Source organism: Populus euphratica, unplaced genomic scaffold (assembly GCF_000495115.2).
Source record: "Populus euphratica unplaced genomic scaffold, PopEup_1.0 scaffold104.1, whole genome shotgun sequence".
Taxonomy (NCBI): domain Eukaryota; kingdom Viridiplantae; phylum Streptophyta; class Magnoliopsida; order Malpighiales; family Salicaceae; genus Populus; species Populus euphratica.
This window is the reverse complement of record NW_011499915.1, coordinates 844,524-862,444: the sequence shown is the minus strand read 5'-3', so window position 1 is coordinate 862,444 and position 17,921 is coordinate 844,524. Positions and strand designations below refer to the sequence as shown.

The 17,921-nt window shown below is 32.5% G+C and overlaps 1 protein-coding gene across 4 annotated transcripts; it reads right to left on the bottom strand.

The window, feature by feature from the left end:
- Positions 1–13,439: 13,439 nt before the first annotated feature.
- Positions 13,440–16,573, bottom strand: LOC105134530 (zinc finger CCCH domain-containing protein 39-like). 4 transcript variants are annotated; one of them, XM_011038982.1, is made up of 4 exons: positions 16,366–16,573; positions 15,316–16,060; positions 14,058–14,299; positions 13,440–13,850 (listed from the first exon to the last, which is right to left on the bottom strand). In XM_011038982.1, exons 2-4 carry the CDS (start codon positions 16,007–16,009, stop codon positions 13,830–13,832), a joined length of 957 nt encoding a protein of 318 aa, XP_011037284.1. In that variant the 5' UTR covers positions 16,010–16,060; positions 16,366–16,573; the 3' UTR covers positions 13,440–13,829. The 4 variants fall into 4 exon arrangements, with proteins under 4 accessions (XP_011037284.1, XP_011037281.1, XP_011037280.1 ...); XM_011038979.1 differs by lacking the exon at positions 16,366–16,573 and having other exon boundaries at positions 14,051–14,299; positions 15,316–16,334; XM_011038978.1 differs by lacking the exon at positions 16,366–16,573 and having other exon boundaries at positions 15,316–16,334.
- Positions 16,574–17,921: the final 1,348 nt, after the last annotated feature.

The following is a 17,921-nucleotide window of genomic DNA, read 5'->3' as shown; positions in this document are numbered from 1 at the left end:
TATTATTGTTATTATTATTATTACTATTGTTGTTGTTGTTATTGTTGTTGTTATTGTTGCTATTATTGTTGCTTATAATTTTTGTCTATAATTTGTACAATTAACCTCCTTGTGGTTCGACCCCGGTCTTGCCGGGTTATTTATTACTTCGACACTCCTGCACTTGGGAGAAGACATCAATCTTTTAGTCGTGTCATTGGTGCCTTACATGAAATGGCAACCAACCTAACATCAACAACTTCAAATAGATATTAGTGCTACATTGCTCTTACGAGACCAACTTGCATGAAGGGAATAACCTGTGAGAATTTTTTTTCACCAAAAATACAAACACCTAAACCTTCTATCATTTTTTAATGGCATCAAATATGTATTCTCTTGCATCACCACTAGTATTTACTAGTGAAAACTACCATATGTGGGCTGTAATAATGAAAACATGCTTACAAGCCTTTTGTAATGTTTTGAATTAAAAGATATAGGAAAAGGCAATAAAGCTCTTGGAAGTTTAAAGAAAAAGTATAAATAAATGAGGGGTATTTTAGTAATTGTATAAAGAGATGATAAATATAAATAGAAAGAAAAAGAAAAGAAAGAGAGATCTGAAAATTGAAGGAGCAAACCGTGAGAAAGAAAAGAGGAAGAAGAAGAAGAGAAAAGAGGAAAAGCTAAGGGAAATAGAATAGAGTTGGAGAAAATAAATTTAAAGATAAAATTTACGTTGTTAAATGTATAAATATATGTTAATTAAGTTTTAAATTTCTAATTTGGTTGAATATTAGGGTTTTGAAGATTGTGTTTTGGGTTTGATTGATGAATTAATTTGAATGTTATGGGTTGATTATTATAGGTAACTAATTAGTTAGTTGATTTTGAGAGATCGTGGGTAAAGATAATGATTTTAAGTTATGATTTGTATAAATGGTGAATTTTGAGTTAGAAATTTGGAAAGAACAGTAGGTTTCTGTTGGGATTCTGGGATGGAGGTTGAAGATGATAAAATTTCAGTTTGGTCCCTCAATTTGTGAAAATCATTGTTCAGTCCCCAAACTTTGAAAAATTACAGATCGGTCCCTAGAGCATATCCGAGATTCTGAACAGAATAAAGTGTGAATTATGGGCAGAATTCCAGAATAGTTATGAAATTTTAACACTTTCAATTTGGTCCTCCAATTTGATAATAATTACAATTTGACCCTAAAAATTTGGAAAAATTCTAGAATGGTCCCTGGAGCATAATGAGATATTCTAGACAGAATTGAGGATTAAATATGGTCAGAATTTCAGTATAGTCATGGATTTATAATATTTTTAATTTGGTCCTCCAATTTGACCCTAAAAATTTGGAAAAAATTCCATAATGGTTCCTGAAGCATAATTAGAGATTTTGGATAGAAATAAAAATTAATTATGGACATAATTCCACTATAGTCATGAATTTATGATATTTTTAGTTTGGTCCTTCAATTTGATAAAAGTTACAATTTGACCCTTAAAAATATGATAAATTCAAAATTAGTCCCTAGTTGTAATATTAGATTTTACAGATTGGTTTGATAAATAATTGAGGGTTATTTAGTGAATTATTACCTATTTTATTATTTTTTTTATTATGAATTAGATTGCGGGAAAACCGTTAAATTTTATGTTTTTGAGATAATTGACTAATTAGTTCAAAAACATATAGGGTTACAAAATACACCCTTAGTTAAGTGTATTAAATAGGTTAAATATTCTTTCAAGTCATTCTTGAATATGTTTCTTTTGTATTCAAATAATCCTGATATTCTACCGGCGAGACATTAATAGGATTTTCTTCGATGTCTGCTTTTAACTTTTATTTGCTTTTGAGTCAGGTGAGTGGATAATTTTATATATGCATGAGAAATATTATAAATATTTGATTTGTTAATATGAATTAAATCATGCTTCTTGATAATATGTATGTTGATTATTATCCTTATTATAATAAAGTATGATCAATTGTTGAATCTGAATTTTTAATGTGAAATCAATATATATTTTGAATTGACTTCTGAATTGATAGCTCCTCATTTGACTAATGTCATGAGTTGAGGCTTGAGATATAAATATATCTATGTGATTATGAACCTATGGTATGATTATGAACCTATGGTATGCCAATCAGAATACCCATGCTAATAGGATAGTGTTAATTTTTATGCACATCGTATCTAAAACTTAGTTGGTTTGGGGAGTCACCAACCTATATGAACTAATCATCCCATAGTACGGAGCCTCATGTTTATTGCATTTTAATTTTCTAACGAGCTTTATCTTATGATATTCTTGTTATAACCTATTTAAGAAACCTTCCTATAAGAACCTAAAGTCAATTATATATATATATATTTCTCATTGTTGTATTACCTCATGTATGTATATTGAACATTATCTACTCACTAAGTTGTTGAACTCACCCTCTTATTATTTATCTTTTCCAGGCTTATACCTTGATAACAGGTCATTTTTGTTGGACCTTCAGAACCTACTCTTTTTATTGTAATTTGTATCTTTTCCTTTATAACTAGTTAATGCTCCAAAACTATGAAATTATATTAAGTCTTGTACTAAGACAATTAAATTATATTATGAAGTTAGTTTGTTGTTAATGTTGCGTTGAACTCTGATTAAGTTGTTTAAAGGATAAGATTGTATGTAAGTTTGGGTTCGTATAAGTATGGAACCACAAAGGGGAACCTTGCCTATATGCTGGTTATAGATCCGGGAATCGGGTTGTGACACCTGTGATTTTCTGGATGCTATAGAATAAGAACATGATCCACAACCACTTCTTATAAATCCTACTCTAGCTCAAATAAAAAATCATCGTGAGGAAAGAGCTTGAAAGTTCAAAGTTAAAATATGTCTTTACTCTGCAGTTTCAGAAGCAATATTTCCTAGAATAATTGCACTTGATACAGCTAAGCAAATTTAGAATTATCTTCAAGAGGAATTCCACAAAAATGAGAGAACAATTCAGATGCAAGTCTTGAATTTGAGAAAGGAGTTTGAGATGCAGAAGATGAAAGATGCAAAAGATGAAAGAAACAAAAACAATCAGAGATTTCTTTGACAAATTACTTTTTATAGTTAACAAAAATTGCTCAATGCTTTATAGGCACAAGAACAACGAAGAGTAATAAGGCAAAAGAAGTCTATGAAAGGAGCTTTTCAAGCTAAAATGCATGTCCAGGAAAGAGACAAAGGAAAAAAAAAGAGCAACAAATATAAAGGAGCTGGTAGCAGCAGTAAAAGAATTGGAAACTTTCCTCCATGTCAACATTGTAAGAAAACAAATCACTTATAAAAATATTGTTGGTGGGGACCTGATATTAAATGCAAAAAGTGTAATCAATTGTAACACATTGAGAAGATTTGCAAAAGCAGAACTAACTAGCAAGAAGGTGAAGCTTAAACTGCTGATCAATAGCAAGAAAAGCAGTTATTTGTGGCCATTTGCTTTGCTAGCAAACATACAAGTGATTGATGGGTTATAGATAATGGGTGCACAAATCATATGACGAATGATGAAAATTTATTCAATCAAATTGACAAATCAAGTTTCTCTAAAGTCAGAATTGGAAATGATGAATATATTCCTGTTAAATGGAAAGGAACCGTTGCTACTAAAGGAAATTCAAATATAAAACTCATTTCAGATGTTCTTTTTTTTGCATGAAATTAATCAGAATATGTTAAGTGTTGGTCAGCTTCTTGAAAAAGGATACTCAATTATGTTCAAAGATAAATATTGCTCAATTTTTTATCCTGTTGGATTAGAAATATTCACTATAAAGATGAAAGGAAAAAGTTTTTCACTAGACTAGATGATAGATGAGTCAGCTGTTTTTTCCAGCATAACAAATCAAACAGAATTATGACATAAAAGGATGGGGCATTTTAATTAAGCAATGTTGGTATAGATGTAGAAAAAAAAAATGGTGCAGGGAATGTCAAACCTGGAAGAAGAAATCACAATTTGTACCTCTTGTCAATATAGAAAATAGAACAGACTTTTATTTCCTCTGAATAAGGCTTGAAGAGCAATTGAAAAGCTTCAACTTATTCATATTGATGTTGCTAGACCTCTGAAGATAATATCTTTGAATGGAAACATGTATTATATTGCTTTCATTAACGATTATATAAGAATATGCTGGGTCTATTTCATAAATTTTAAGACTGGGATTGTGCTGGGTCTATTTCCTAAATTTTAAGACTAGGATAACAAATATTTTTCTGAAGTTTAAAAATTGGATAGAAAATCAAAGTGGTCACAAAATTTAGGTTGTAAGATCTAATAATGGCACCGAATACATATCAAATAAGTTTGCCAAATTTTATCATGATGTAAGGATTGAACATCAATATATTACACCTTACACTCCTTAGCAAAATGGTATAAGTGAATGAAAAAACTGAACAATCATGAAGATGGTAAGGTGTCTGTTATTTAAGAAAGATTTACTCATGAAGTTTTGGGAAAAAGTTATGAACACTGTAATTTTCTTGTTGAATAGGTTGCCAACAAGAACATTACAAAATAAAACTCCATATAAAGCTTTGCATGATTATAAACCCTCATTCTAGAATTTAAAGATTTGTAGTTGCTTATGTTTCACTTATATTCCTTAGGTGAGAAGAGATAAATTTGATAGAAAAACCAAAGCTGACATCTTTATCGGCTACAACAATGTTATAAAAGGCTACGGAGTTTTTCAACCTCAAACATAAAAGGTGATAGTTAGTAGAGACATCAAGTTCATTGAAATCGAAAGAGGAACTTCAAAGATGCAAAAAAAAAAAGTGCAAGTAAAGAGATTGTGCAGGATCTTAGTGATATTGATGAAGCACCGGTTAGAGAAACTAGATTGCTTACAAACATTTATCAAAACTGCAATGTAGTTGTGTTAGAACCTGCAAAATTTAAAGAAAAAAAATTATCTAAAATGGATTGATGCAATAAAAGAAGAGCTGAGGATGATTGAGAAGAATCAAACATGGAAATTAATGGACATGCCGAAACACAAAAAACCTAGTAGAGTAAAATAGGTTTACAAAACAAAATTGAATACAAATGACACCATCAATAAACACAAAGCCAGATTAGTAGTTAAAGGTTATGCATAGATTTTTTGTGTAGATTTTCCAGAGACCTTTGCACTAGTGGCACGCCTAGACACCATTAGAATGCTACTAGCAGTAGTAGCTTAAAAAGGTTGGAAAATATTTGAACTTGAAGTGAAGTCTGCATTCTTAAATGGTTATCTACAGGAGGAGATTTTCGTGGAATAACTTAAAGGATTTTGTTGTGGGAGGTGAAGAAGAAAAGGTTTACTTATTGAAGAAAGCTTTATATGGATTGAAACAGGCTCCAAGAACCTAGTATAATAGGATTGATGAGCATTGTGGTTTCAATTTATGTGGATGATCTTTTTGTTACAAGAAACAATCCAAGCATGATAGGTAAATTTAAAGCAAAAATGATGAAGGTATTTGAAATGATAAACCTCGGTGAAATGTCTTATTTTCTTAGTATGGAAGTGCATAATGTGGGATCGTTATTGGTCAATAGAAATATGCCAAAAAGATTCTAAAGAAATTCAAAATGAAAGAATACAAATCAATGACTACGTCCATGAACTTGAAAGAAAAGTTTGTAAAGAAAATGAAGTTGACAAAGTAAATGAAGAAATTTACAAAGCTTGATTGGATGTCTGATATACCTCACACCAACAAAACGTGATATCATACATGTTGTAGGCTTGTTATCGAGGTTCATGCATTGTGTAAGTGAAGTTCACTTCAAGGTTACAAAAATAGTAGTGAGATATATCAAAGGTGCACCAAGTTATAACATTTAGTTTAGTCATATTGAAAATTTTGAACTTCGAGGATATGCAGACAGTGATTGGGCTGGTAGTTGTGATGACATGAAGAGCACCTCTAGATCTTGTTTTAGTTTTGGATTAGGAATTTTCTCTTAATGTTTCAAAATACAAGAACTTATTGCACAGTCATTCATAAAAGTAGAGTATGTTGCAGCGACTGCGACTGCAAATCAAGTCTTATGGCTTAGAAAGATCTTAACAGATTTGGACATAGAGGTTGATAATCAGGCTGCAGTTGCAATATCTAACAATCAAATTTTCTATGGCAAAACAAAACATTTCAGGTGTAAGTTTTATTTTTTGAAAGAAGTTCAGAAAAATAAAGAATTACAACTAATTTATTGCAAGACAGAAAACCAGCTCGCTGATATGTTAACCAAGTCATTGTTAAAAACAGGGTTTGAAACTTTGAGGGACAAGATAGGCATCTACAACAAATGATGCAAGGAAGAGTGTTGATGGTTACCTCATTTGCTACTGAAAAAATGGTCTTTGATACTGAGAAGATTGAGTCAAGATTAGCTCTTATTTGTTAGGATGTTAGTTACAAATAAAGCAGTTATAAAACAACTATTTTTCTGTTAAAATCTTGTCATTATTTTTCTGAAGTTTGTTTTCAAAAATCATGTAAAAGAGTGATTTCATCAATAAAGAATTATGCTTGCAATCATAACAACAATTATATATTGTTGGTTTTATTTCTTTGTTCTTCAATATCTTTATACTGTCAACAACTTTATACATGTATGGATTATGTGTTTATATCTGAGTTTTAATACTCCAATGATAGTTCATACTTTCATGGGACATCAAAATCAGTCAATTGATACCCTTTGACCAAATACAACATGGCATCAGGATAATTAAAGTCAATTGATACCATTTTTTAAACAGCCAATAGGTTTCTATTGTTGAAATATTATGATTCTTTCCTCTTTGCAGGATTTTTTATGATTCAGATTTTCTTTTCTACAGGATTCTTTCCTCTGGTGATGCTACTTGTCTTACCTTTCTCCATATTAATGTATATGACAGGATAGATTGATTATAGGAACACTACTATTTCTTTTCTAATTATAGGAGTAATATTATAGGTAGAATAGCTTGATTGTAGGATCAGAGTATTATATAAATGTGCATGTATTCTTTATTTAAAAAATAAAAGAGAATAAATTACTCTTCTTCATATTTGATTGAAACATGGTATCAGAGCCTACCTAAAAGATTCTCTTTTCATCTTTCTTTTTTTTTTTATCTAATCAAAAGCCATCATGAACAAAACTAGCCTCTGAAGTTTCTAGTAACAAACATAGTCAAATTATTATTCAATCCGAAGGGTCCCCTTTTAATGTAACGATTCTACTTAATGAGAAAAACTATGACATGTGGTCTCAAATAATTGAAATGCATATTGATGAGGAGGAGAAACTCTCCTTCATTCATGGTACGCAGACACCTATAGAGAAAGGTGATGGATATAAAAGATGGTATGCAAATAATCAAAAGGTCAAGTGATAACTCTTGATGTCTATGTCCTCAGAAATAATGAAAAGATATCTATGCTTACCCACTACTCATGATATTTGGAAATCTCTCTCTAAAGCTTTCTATGATGGAATAGATGAGTTACAAGTTTTTACCTTAAATAAAAACGCTTTCTTTGTCAAACAACGAAGCAAAACACTTTCTATGTATTATAGGGAATTAACTGAAATCTTTAGTGAATTAAATCACCATGATAAGGTGATTATGGAGAGTGAGAAATATGTTGAATCTTATAGAAAACTAGTCCACCAGCAGAGGGTGCATATTTTTCTTGTAGGATTAGATAATGACCACGAACAACTCTGTGGTGAAATTTTAAGAAAGGAACCAATTCCTGAACTAGAAGAATGTTATACACTAATCCGCCGTGAATCCATTCGATGAACAATGATGAACAGAGAATCTGAAAACTTTAAAACTTCAACCATGATAGCCAAAAACTGATCTGTCAAATATCAGCAGGAGATAACAAGGTACAACCATCAGAAAAATGGTGTTAATAAATCTACATACAAATACAGTCATTATAGTCAATATGATCATACCAAAAGCAAATGCTTTGAAATTATTGGGTATCTAAACTAGTGAGATCACAGCCGCGATTTACGAAAAAATAATTCCACGGCGTCATCCTCCATTATTGCAGTTGTTAAAACACACAGACAGGATGATACTACTAAGAAGGTCATGAGTCATAGTATCTCATATGGCAACAATAACTTTTTTAATGTTTCTACACCTATTTCTAATAATGCATGGATAATTGATTCGGGTGCATCTAACCACATGACATTTGATTTTAGTCAAGTCTTATTAATCAAGCCATCCTCAAAATAATTTGCCATTGCCAATGGCATTTTAAACCTGGTAAGGGAAAGATCAGTGCCCCTCACTAATAACTTGAGTTTAGACTCTGTCTTGGTTATTCTATCTTTAAACTATAATTTGTTATTAGTCTCCCAAATAACCACTACTTTATTTTGTAGTGTTATTTTTTTGCCTGACTTTTGTGTGTTTAAAGACATCCAAACAAGGCAGATGATTGGTTATAGTATTAAGCAAGAGATGTTATACTATATTGACTTGATGACAAAAAGTTCAAATAAGATGTGTCAAGCCTTAGCAGTAGATGGTTCTCAATAGGAGAAGAAAACATCTGACATCTGGTTATGGCATCGACGACTGGGGCATGTCTCTTTAGGTTATTTAAAAAAATTATTTCCTAACCTATTTGAAAAATATGATATTTCGAGTTTTAAGTGTGATGTGTGTGAACTTACAAAAAGCCATCATATTTCATTTCCATTAAGTTTGAATAGAAGCTCGGTTCCTTTTATAGTCATACATTCAGATGTTTAGGGCCCATCTAAGGCACATATATTGAGTGGATCTCGGTGGTTTGTTACTTTTATTGATGATTGTATAAGAGTAACTTAGGTGTGCTTAATGAAATCCAAAAGTGAAATGAATGTGTTATTTCAACAATTTCATAAAATGATGTGTACTCAGTATAATGCCCAAATTCAAGTTCTTCGCAGTAGTAATGGTGGAAAATATATGGGGTGTGGACTTCAGTATGCTTAAAAACTCATGGAATTATCCACCAAACTACTTGTCAAAATATACCCAGCAGAATGGGGTAGTTGAATGAAAAAATCACCACTTGTTGGATGTTATATGTGCTTTATTAATATAAGCTTAGATGTTATTGTTCTATTAGAGCAAAACGCTTATATCAGTAGCTTATTTGATTAATCAAGTTCCTTCTAGCACTATTGCTTTCAAAACACCATCACAAGCCCTCACGAAAGGTGTTATGTCTTCAGCCACCCCAAACTTACCTCCTCATGTATTTAGATATGTTGCATTTATCCACTTATATAAACACCAACACAACAAGTTACAACCTTAGGCATTGAGGTGTGTTTTTATTGGTTATGATACTCATCAGAAGAGGTATCATTGTTATCATCCCCCAATTCAGAAAATGTTTATCATACTATAAAGTGGCATTTATCCACTTACATAAACACCAACACAACAAGTTGCAACCTTAAGCAGATGTGGTTTTTCATGAAGACTCATTGTATTTTTCTAGGTAAGAACTTCAGGGGGGGTATCAAGATGAACTTCAGACTCTAGACTATAAAGTTCATATGTTTACATATGTTTTGCCTAATAACCAAGATGAGAGTATAATGGATACAAGTATGAATGTGGATCTATATAAAGATACTAATGATGATAATGACTTACAAAGTGGTAATCAAGATATGGGTATCGTGGAGGCTAGTAGTAATGACTTCTAAATTGAGTTGATCCACCAAGAAAAGGATGAAAGTGATATATCAAACCAATCGTCTACCAAGGTTGCTCCTGTAACTTAGCCAATTAAAACACTACCACAGCATCAAACCAAAGGTATTCCTAAACCTATATATGAACCTAAACTTTCAAGCAGAGTCAAATACCCCATGAGTCATTTTGAGTCTAACCATCATTTGATTGAATCCAATATGTCATTTGTAAATCAATTATTTACTGTATTTATTACTAATAGTGTGCAGGAAGCCTTAACTAATCCAAAATGGAAAGCAGCCATGAATGAAGAGATAGAATCATTGTTAAGACATGAGAGTTGGTTGATTGTCCACCTAAAAAAAAGTCAATTGGGTGTCGATGGATCTTTATTGTAAAGTATCAAACAAATGGTACAATTGAGCATTTAAAAGCAAGAGTGGTGGCGAAGGGGTACATTTAAACCTATGAGATTGATTATATAGAGACATTTACACCAATATCAAAAATCAATATGGTCTGGGTCTTGTTATCTCTAGCCATGAACTTGGATTGGCCATTACAATAGTTTAATATGAATAACGCCTTCCTACATGGTGAGTTGTCTAAAGAAGTCTATATGAATCTCCTACTGGGATGCATGATACCGGAAATACATGGCTAAAAGGTGCACATATTAAACAAATCATTATATGGATTGAAATAGTCTCCAAGCGCATGGTTTGGAAGATTTGCAAAATCTATGATAAACTTTGGTTACCATTAAAGTAATTCAGATCACACATTATTCCTGAAAAGAAAATAGGATAAGATCATGACACTAATTGTATATGTAGATGACATGGTGGTTACAGAAAATGATCCTGAGGAGAGGAAGAATTTACAAAATTACTTGTGCAAAGAATTAGAAATAAAGGATCCTAACCCTTTGAAATATTTTCTTGGAATTGAAGTATCTAGATCTAGAAAGGATATCTTCCTTTCCCAAAGAAAATATACCTTAGATTTACTACAAGAAACCAGTATTTCAGCATGTCAACCAGCTGATACACTAGTGAAAAGGATTTGAAATTATATGTTGATCCTAATTAGATACCAGTTGATAAAAGCAAGTACCAAGGACTTGTAGGAAGATTGATGTACTTGGTACACACAAGGCCAGATCTGCATATGTACTGAGTATTATTAGTTAATTTATACATAATCATGGAGAGCAACATATGAATGCAATTATGCAAATTTTGAGGTATTTGAAGGCTGCTCCTGAAAAAGAAATATTATTCACAAAGAGTACAGATTGTCAAAATATAGATACATATACTGATGCTAATTGGGCTGGATTAATATATGATAAACGATCTACTTTATGGTATTTTACCTTTATAGGTGACAATCTTGTTACCTAGAGAAGCAAAAAACAAAGTGTAGAAGCACGTTTTAATATAGAAGCATAATTAAGAGGTATGTCTCTCAAAATTTGTGAAGTATTATGGCTAAGACTCATCTTAAACAATTTGAGCTATCCTCCTGAGCAACCAATTCTATTATATTGTGACAATAAAGCAACATATGACATTGCTCATAATCTAGTTTAACATGATCATATCAAGTATGTGGAGGAAGACAAATTCTTCATCAAAGAAAAGTTGGATGGGAAAAAAATAGAGGTATCAAAAATTCATATAGATTATTAATTAGCTAATATCCTAACCAAAACAGTTTCAAAGCAAGTGTTCTCAAAGTTGGGCATGTGTAATATCCATGCACCAACTTGAGGGAGAGAGTTCAAATATTATGATTCCTTTCTCCTTTGCAGGATTCTTTATGATTCTTTCATGTTCTGGAGATTTCTTTTTTTGTATGATTCTTTCCTCCAACGATGCTCTTTGTCTTACCTTTTTTAATATTAATGTACATGGTATGGTAGGATAAATTGATTATAATAACGATACTATTTTTTTAATATTATATGCCAAATAGCTTGATTGTAGGATAAAGTGCTATATGTAGATATGTATATGTATTTTTCGGTCAAAAAATAAAAGCAAACAAAAATATTCTTCTTGATATTTGATTGAAATATATTTCAGGGGATGAACCCCTCAAAGTTCTCCAAAAAACAATCCAAATATCAAATTTATTAGCTGTTTTAGTGTTCATAATGAGTGAATTATGCTAAAATAACTTCGAATTAGACAGTATTAATTAGTCTTCGGGAAGTGACTGCTTCATTGTTGTATGCAATTACAGTTTGGAGACAAGGTTTGAAATTTGAACAGATACAGTCCTCAAAAATAGTAGTGAAGATCAAAAAATGGAAGAGCCACCTGCAGTTAAACATTTAGTGCAAGGATTCCTAATTTCGGCTTCTTCCGAAGGGAGAGTTACAACCTCAACTGCTACAGTTAAAGAATAAAGTCCCCGGATTGAGGCTTTGAAGGGTGTTTTCTTCTTTCCCTTCTCATTGCTTGGCCTGTTAATAATGAGTTGCTGATTGGATATTTTTCAAGCTTGGCTTTGATTCACAGAACTACTACCACTTGAATGAACAAATCTAGGGTTCCTCGGGTATTTATCTATTACTTTATTTATTTTTTACAAGAAGACTCAAACAAGTCCTGTAGGAGGTGACACTGTGCCAATTGACATACGTTCTCTTGAAGTTTTTCCAGCATTGAATGTAGGAGGCTTTCTGATTTTAGTAGCTTGTTCAAAGCCAGATGCAATCTGAATCAGCTGCGGTTCTGTACCCATCAAACAACCCCGTCCTCGTTATGGCCTGGGGACCTGTTGATTCATCACTACAGAAACTCCATCTTGTCAAACATTGTTCAAAGCCAGATGCAATCTGAATCAGCTGCGGTTCTGTACCCTTAATGCCAAAAGGCACCCCCATATCGTCATAACCAGATGGGACATTGATTCCTGGGAATCCTCCATTTGCAAGGAGAGCAACAGATGCGCTGGGAGTCACCAAGGCATCTAGCTTGTTATCTGACACCAACTTCTGAAACCCATGTCTTGTCAGTTTTGATAAATTTGATAATGCTGCCAATTCCGCTTCTTGGCCCTAGGATCGGTTACGAATTGAAATTTGACTATGCAAAATTGTGATCTAGGCTTAAGGAATTTCCTGTAACCCCTACAAGTTTATGGGCTTGGCTGTTTAATGCGTAGGCTTCATAGTCTCTTTGGATCAAACCCCACAATCACATCAAACAACACCGTCCTGGTTATGGCCTGGGGGCCTGTTGATTCACTACAGAAACTCCATCTTGTCAAACAAGGCAGGTGCTAAGAATTAAAAGAAACTCTAAATGGTTTGTGTGGGTTCCGTGTATCAAGACTCAAGTAATTAACTGTGAACTTGTATAGGCATCTCATCTGCGTTATGAGTTTGTATTATTATTAAAATATTTAGACATTGTAAGCATGTTTTGGAAGAAAAAAAATTAATAACTTGAATTATTATATTAACCAACTAAATAAATTGACTTTATAAAAATAAATAACACGCTATTAACTTGAATTAAAGAGTGAAATTATAAATAAAAAAATAAAAAAAAATTATGAAAAAAAACAAGAAATATTAAGAATAAAGATAAAGTTAAAAAACAATAATATATAGTAAAAATTTGAACGCGTAAATTTTTTCAACTTTTTCTTTTCTTTTTTCCCCATCCATGATGCTACCAGTTTTATATTAGTATAAATAAAGGCAATGTAAAAAAATAGAGTTGCATGTCCTAGAAGAACATCATCTAGTCAAGCATAAATAATTGATGAATCACTTCAGATTTCGACGATTTGAGAGGATCCCAGGAATTATAGAGTCAAGGTCATCAACACCATTGTTGTTTCCAACTTAATTGATTGTCCCCTCACAAGCTCACCTTTCTTTCAGTTGTTCAAGATTGCTGGGCACTTCTCTTTGATTTATAACTTGCATTGCATTAACTCGGTTAGAGTTAGAACCATGTCTTCCCCCTGAACTGCCCGCCTTCTGCAGACTGCTTCTATGTGGTGTTTATCACTGTTGTTTGGGTTCAATTTTTGTGTGTTTACCAAGAATCAATGGTGGCTAGTTCCATACTGCAAAAAGAACATATCAATGAAGGAAAACAATGGGTGAAAAAAGAAAACTATTAAAATGCCTCATCTCCTGTGACTTTGGACATCTCAACATTCTGTAGTACAAAATTTTAAACCTTGGAAACAGAACAGTCAAAAAACTCTTGATTCGACTAAAACATGAATACAGTGCAAACTTTAACTATGAACTCAAACTCAACTCTGCACCTGGTTTGTCGAGGTGTGCACTAATGACAGATCATCAAGCCAATCGGCATAAATCCGATTTATTTTCTTCTGTCCTTTCCACTTTAATAAACATTTCGTACCCTTCTCTTCAACTAAACTAGGCACATTCACCGTCATACTTGGAGACGTGTTATTAGGAAGAACAGGTGTTGGTGAGTTAGTCACGGTGGAGCCTGCATTTCCTGCTTCCACCTCATTGCGTCCACCAGGAACTTGCAACTCTGAGTTCAATGGAAAAGTAGAATTTAATAGATAAAAACAAAAACAGAGCCCATCAATGATGATTTCTTTGCATCTTTTCTAGAGGAACACAATTGTGATTAAATGGCGCAACACGCATCAAATACAAGGATCAACTTTTCTAGTCAAGAAAATAATGGAAGATAACAAAATAAGACAAATACAGCATCGCACACAATTCTTACTGCTTACTCGCATCAACATTGTGCATGCTTGTGACCAATTCTGTCTATCTCTAATCATAGAGCTACAACTGAGGACCCAAAAACTATTACTGCTACACAAGATGCAGCGGTTCAAGTTTCTAACTAAAAAAATAAAATTCTGTTCTAGATAAATAAATAATATACTTTAAAGAGATAAATTATGAGTGCCTTTTCAGGAGATAAGAAGACAGCCTCACAGAAAGTCAAAAAGAACAAAGCAAAATCAAGATGTAGGACGTGCTGATCCTGTTAAATATTAGATTAAGAAGATTCGACATCCAAAAACACAACTCTTTAAGGACATTAAAAGGCTATTCTAAACAGATACAGTGTCAATAGAATTAGGAAATGATTAAAAGAGAACCGATTGACCAAGGGATCCATCTCCAGAAAATGGAAATTTGAATATTAGTTAGCACAAGATGAACTTCTCTCTATAAATGATAGGCCTTTAACTTTCATGCAAGGATTTTCCCTCAATTCGAAGGCAGATAAGGTGACATATAAGAGCTATGCCAGTATCTCAGGGGCCACTAAAACTACAAAACGGAATTTTTAAGCTTAAACTCACTGATTTATTTTAACAAGTTCAGTTGGAAGTCACCGGACTCCCCAGAAAGATAAATCAAGATATCATCATACACTTAAAGCCTACTGGGAAAACAAATGAAGAATTCCAATTCAAATAGTCTGACTCGTTAAGATTTAACCAAACTATAACCCTAACAACTACTGTAGTGGCAAACAGGTTAAATATAACAACGAAATGCAACATAAGCAACAGAAAGCACCTGCTAGCCCATGAGCAAAGTGACATTTCTCTCCAAAGGGGCATTGACCTGTCATCTCCCACTTCGTGCACAACTTTGTCTTCCAATAAACAGGCTTTATTAAATTTGATCGAGGAGCATCCGAAACAGCAGTGTTTGCAGGCCTGTTAACTTCAGCAGCATTAAACACGCCACTTCCTTGGCCCATCAGGTGGCCTGTAGTCCCTATACTTATTGCAGAACTCTCCCTGAACCTCCCCGCGTCCTCCCTGAAATTTGCTGGATCCTCGTGAAGGAAATTACACCTGTCCCCATAAGGACACTCCTCCCCATTATAAAACATCTTGCACAACTTCATCTTGTGAATTATCCTCAGATCATCTTCCCTATTAATCGCTGTTGACCTATCCTCTTCATTACTTACACCTACACTCACTAGTTCCTTCCAATTTGGTGGGGGCTGCCTCAAATCTTGCATTCCATGAGCAAAATTGCAATTCTCACCATTCCTACAAGTACCAGTCTTAAACTTTGCACACACTCTTGTCTTGAAAAAGATGTTGGTTGTTCCCTTGTGGACTGGAAGGCTGTTTGATGGTGGCACCCTAGAACTCATGAATTGGTGGGAATTGTCCTCAGAGCTTCTAGGTCTTTTATAAGGAGGTTGGTGGTGGTGGTGTTGTTGTTGTTGTTCAAATTGCTCATTGTTATTCATCACAAATTGAGGCCACACATCAACAGCATCACTGCCTGATTGATACGAGGCCTGTGATGCCATAAAAGAAACAGGGGAATCAGGGTAACTCATATTTCTACAATGTAGAATCAAACTTCTTGAGAAGAACCAACTTAGACCTCAAAAACCCTTGATTTATAACACTAAAACCTACCAAACCAATTGAGAAAGATGCAATCTTTAGCACCAAGACACAAACTTTTCACTAAAGATATGAACTTTTGGTTTAGAACTGAATCAACGAATCAATATTGGGCAAAGAAAGAAAAATCCAGATCTATATTTGGACCAAAACCAAAGAAAACTAAACAAAACCGATAGAATTTGGGACTTACTTGAGAGAATTAATGAATGGTTGATAAAAGAATTTAGACAAAACCCAGATGAGAAATTTGTCTTATAACGATGACAAGTTTATAGCTTCAACAGAGGTTTATATACAAAGTCCAAATATGAACAGGAATGGTACAAACTAAACCCTAGCCGCCAAATTGAGCTAATTCATATTTGATAGGGTTTTTGTTTTTGCTTTTAGGAGACAGCCTGAAGTAATTACGATTAACCTCTGAATTTGTCCATTAATGTTCTTAAATTATTATTTATCAGACAAATTAAGATTTGTTGTTAAATTTGACTGTTAAGGTTAATGCTTGAACTTTGATAGTTATTCTCAATGCTCTGAGCACGTCGTTTTAAAATAATTTTTTTTTTTATAAATACAAATAATTAGAAAGAGGCAAACAACAAATGATTTAGTATTTCTTTTAAAACAATTTGACCAGGAAGAAAATTCTTAAACCGATGTTATCTCTTTTTATTTAAATTGTTAAAATAAAAATACTAAACGACGTGTTTTTTATTATTATTGTCTTAATTATTTTAACAATGTCGAGTCAAATTTGAAGGCATGCCTTAATTTATAGCTGTGAGTTCAGGGTGATCAAGGGACTGCATCAAGTAATTAAGCAAACAAACAGCTGAGATGGAGGAGAAGCAGTGATCCTGTGTTCTATTATGCAATACCAGCAAGGAGAATGGACCTTTGATCAAGTAATTATGCATAAATTAAGGAATCAATTGATACAGTAGATAATAGAGTAAGGTTTCGATGAAAGAACAAAATTTTCAAACTCTAATTATTATTATTATTATTATTATTAGTATTATTATTATTATTATTATTATTATGCATAATTAATTAATTATTATTTAAAAAAAGAACCCCTTCTTAGTTTCCAACATTAATGGTTGGATTGCCTTCTCCATCCACGACCACAATAGCCAATCTTTCGCTTAATCGGCAAGAGCAGCACCGGCATTAACTTATTTTTAGTTTTATTTAATTTTTTAGTCACTAGTTTTTCAATATAATTAATAATTTTTTATCAATAATATTTTAATTTAACATTTAAGTATTAAATATATCTATAATTTTAAATTATATTTATTCTCTACACCATAATTATTGATTATTTAAATAAAATTTAAAACTCTTTTTAAATCTCATTCTTTCCTGACCAAGAATTTTTCAGTTAATATTATTTAAAAATAAATAAAATATATTTTTTTAATTCACATATGGTGATTAATCATCTCTTAATCACTTAGGTATATTCATATAATTTATGTTATATCTAATATTTGTCCTTTGATTACCTCTATTAAAACAACAGGTAACAGGATTAAAACATAGCATTTTTTATATAAGATGACTTGGTAATCTCAAGTATAAAAATCATTTACACAACCATCACACGAACCTTTCCATAGATAAAAGTGATTGACACGACTAAAATATTGATGTCTTCTCCCAAGTGCAGGAGTGTCGAAGTAATAAATAACCCGGCAAGACCGGGGTCGAACCACAGGGAGGTTAATTGTAAAAATTATA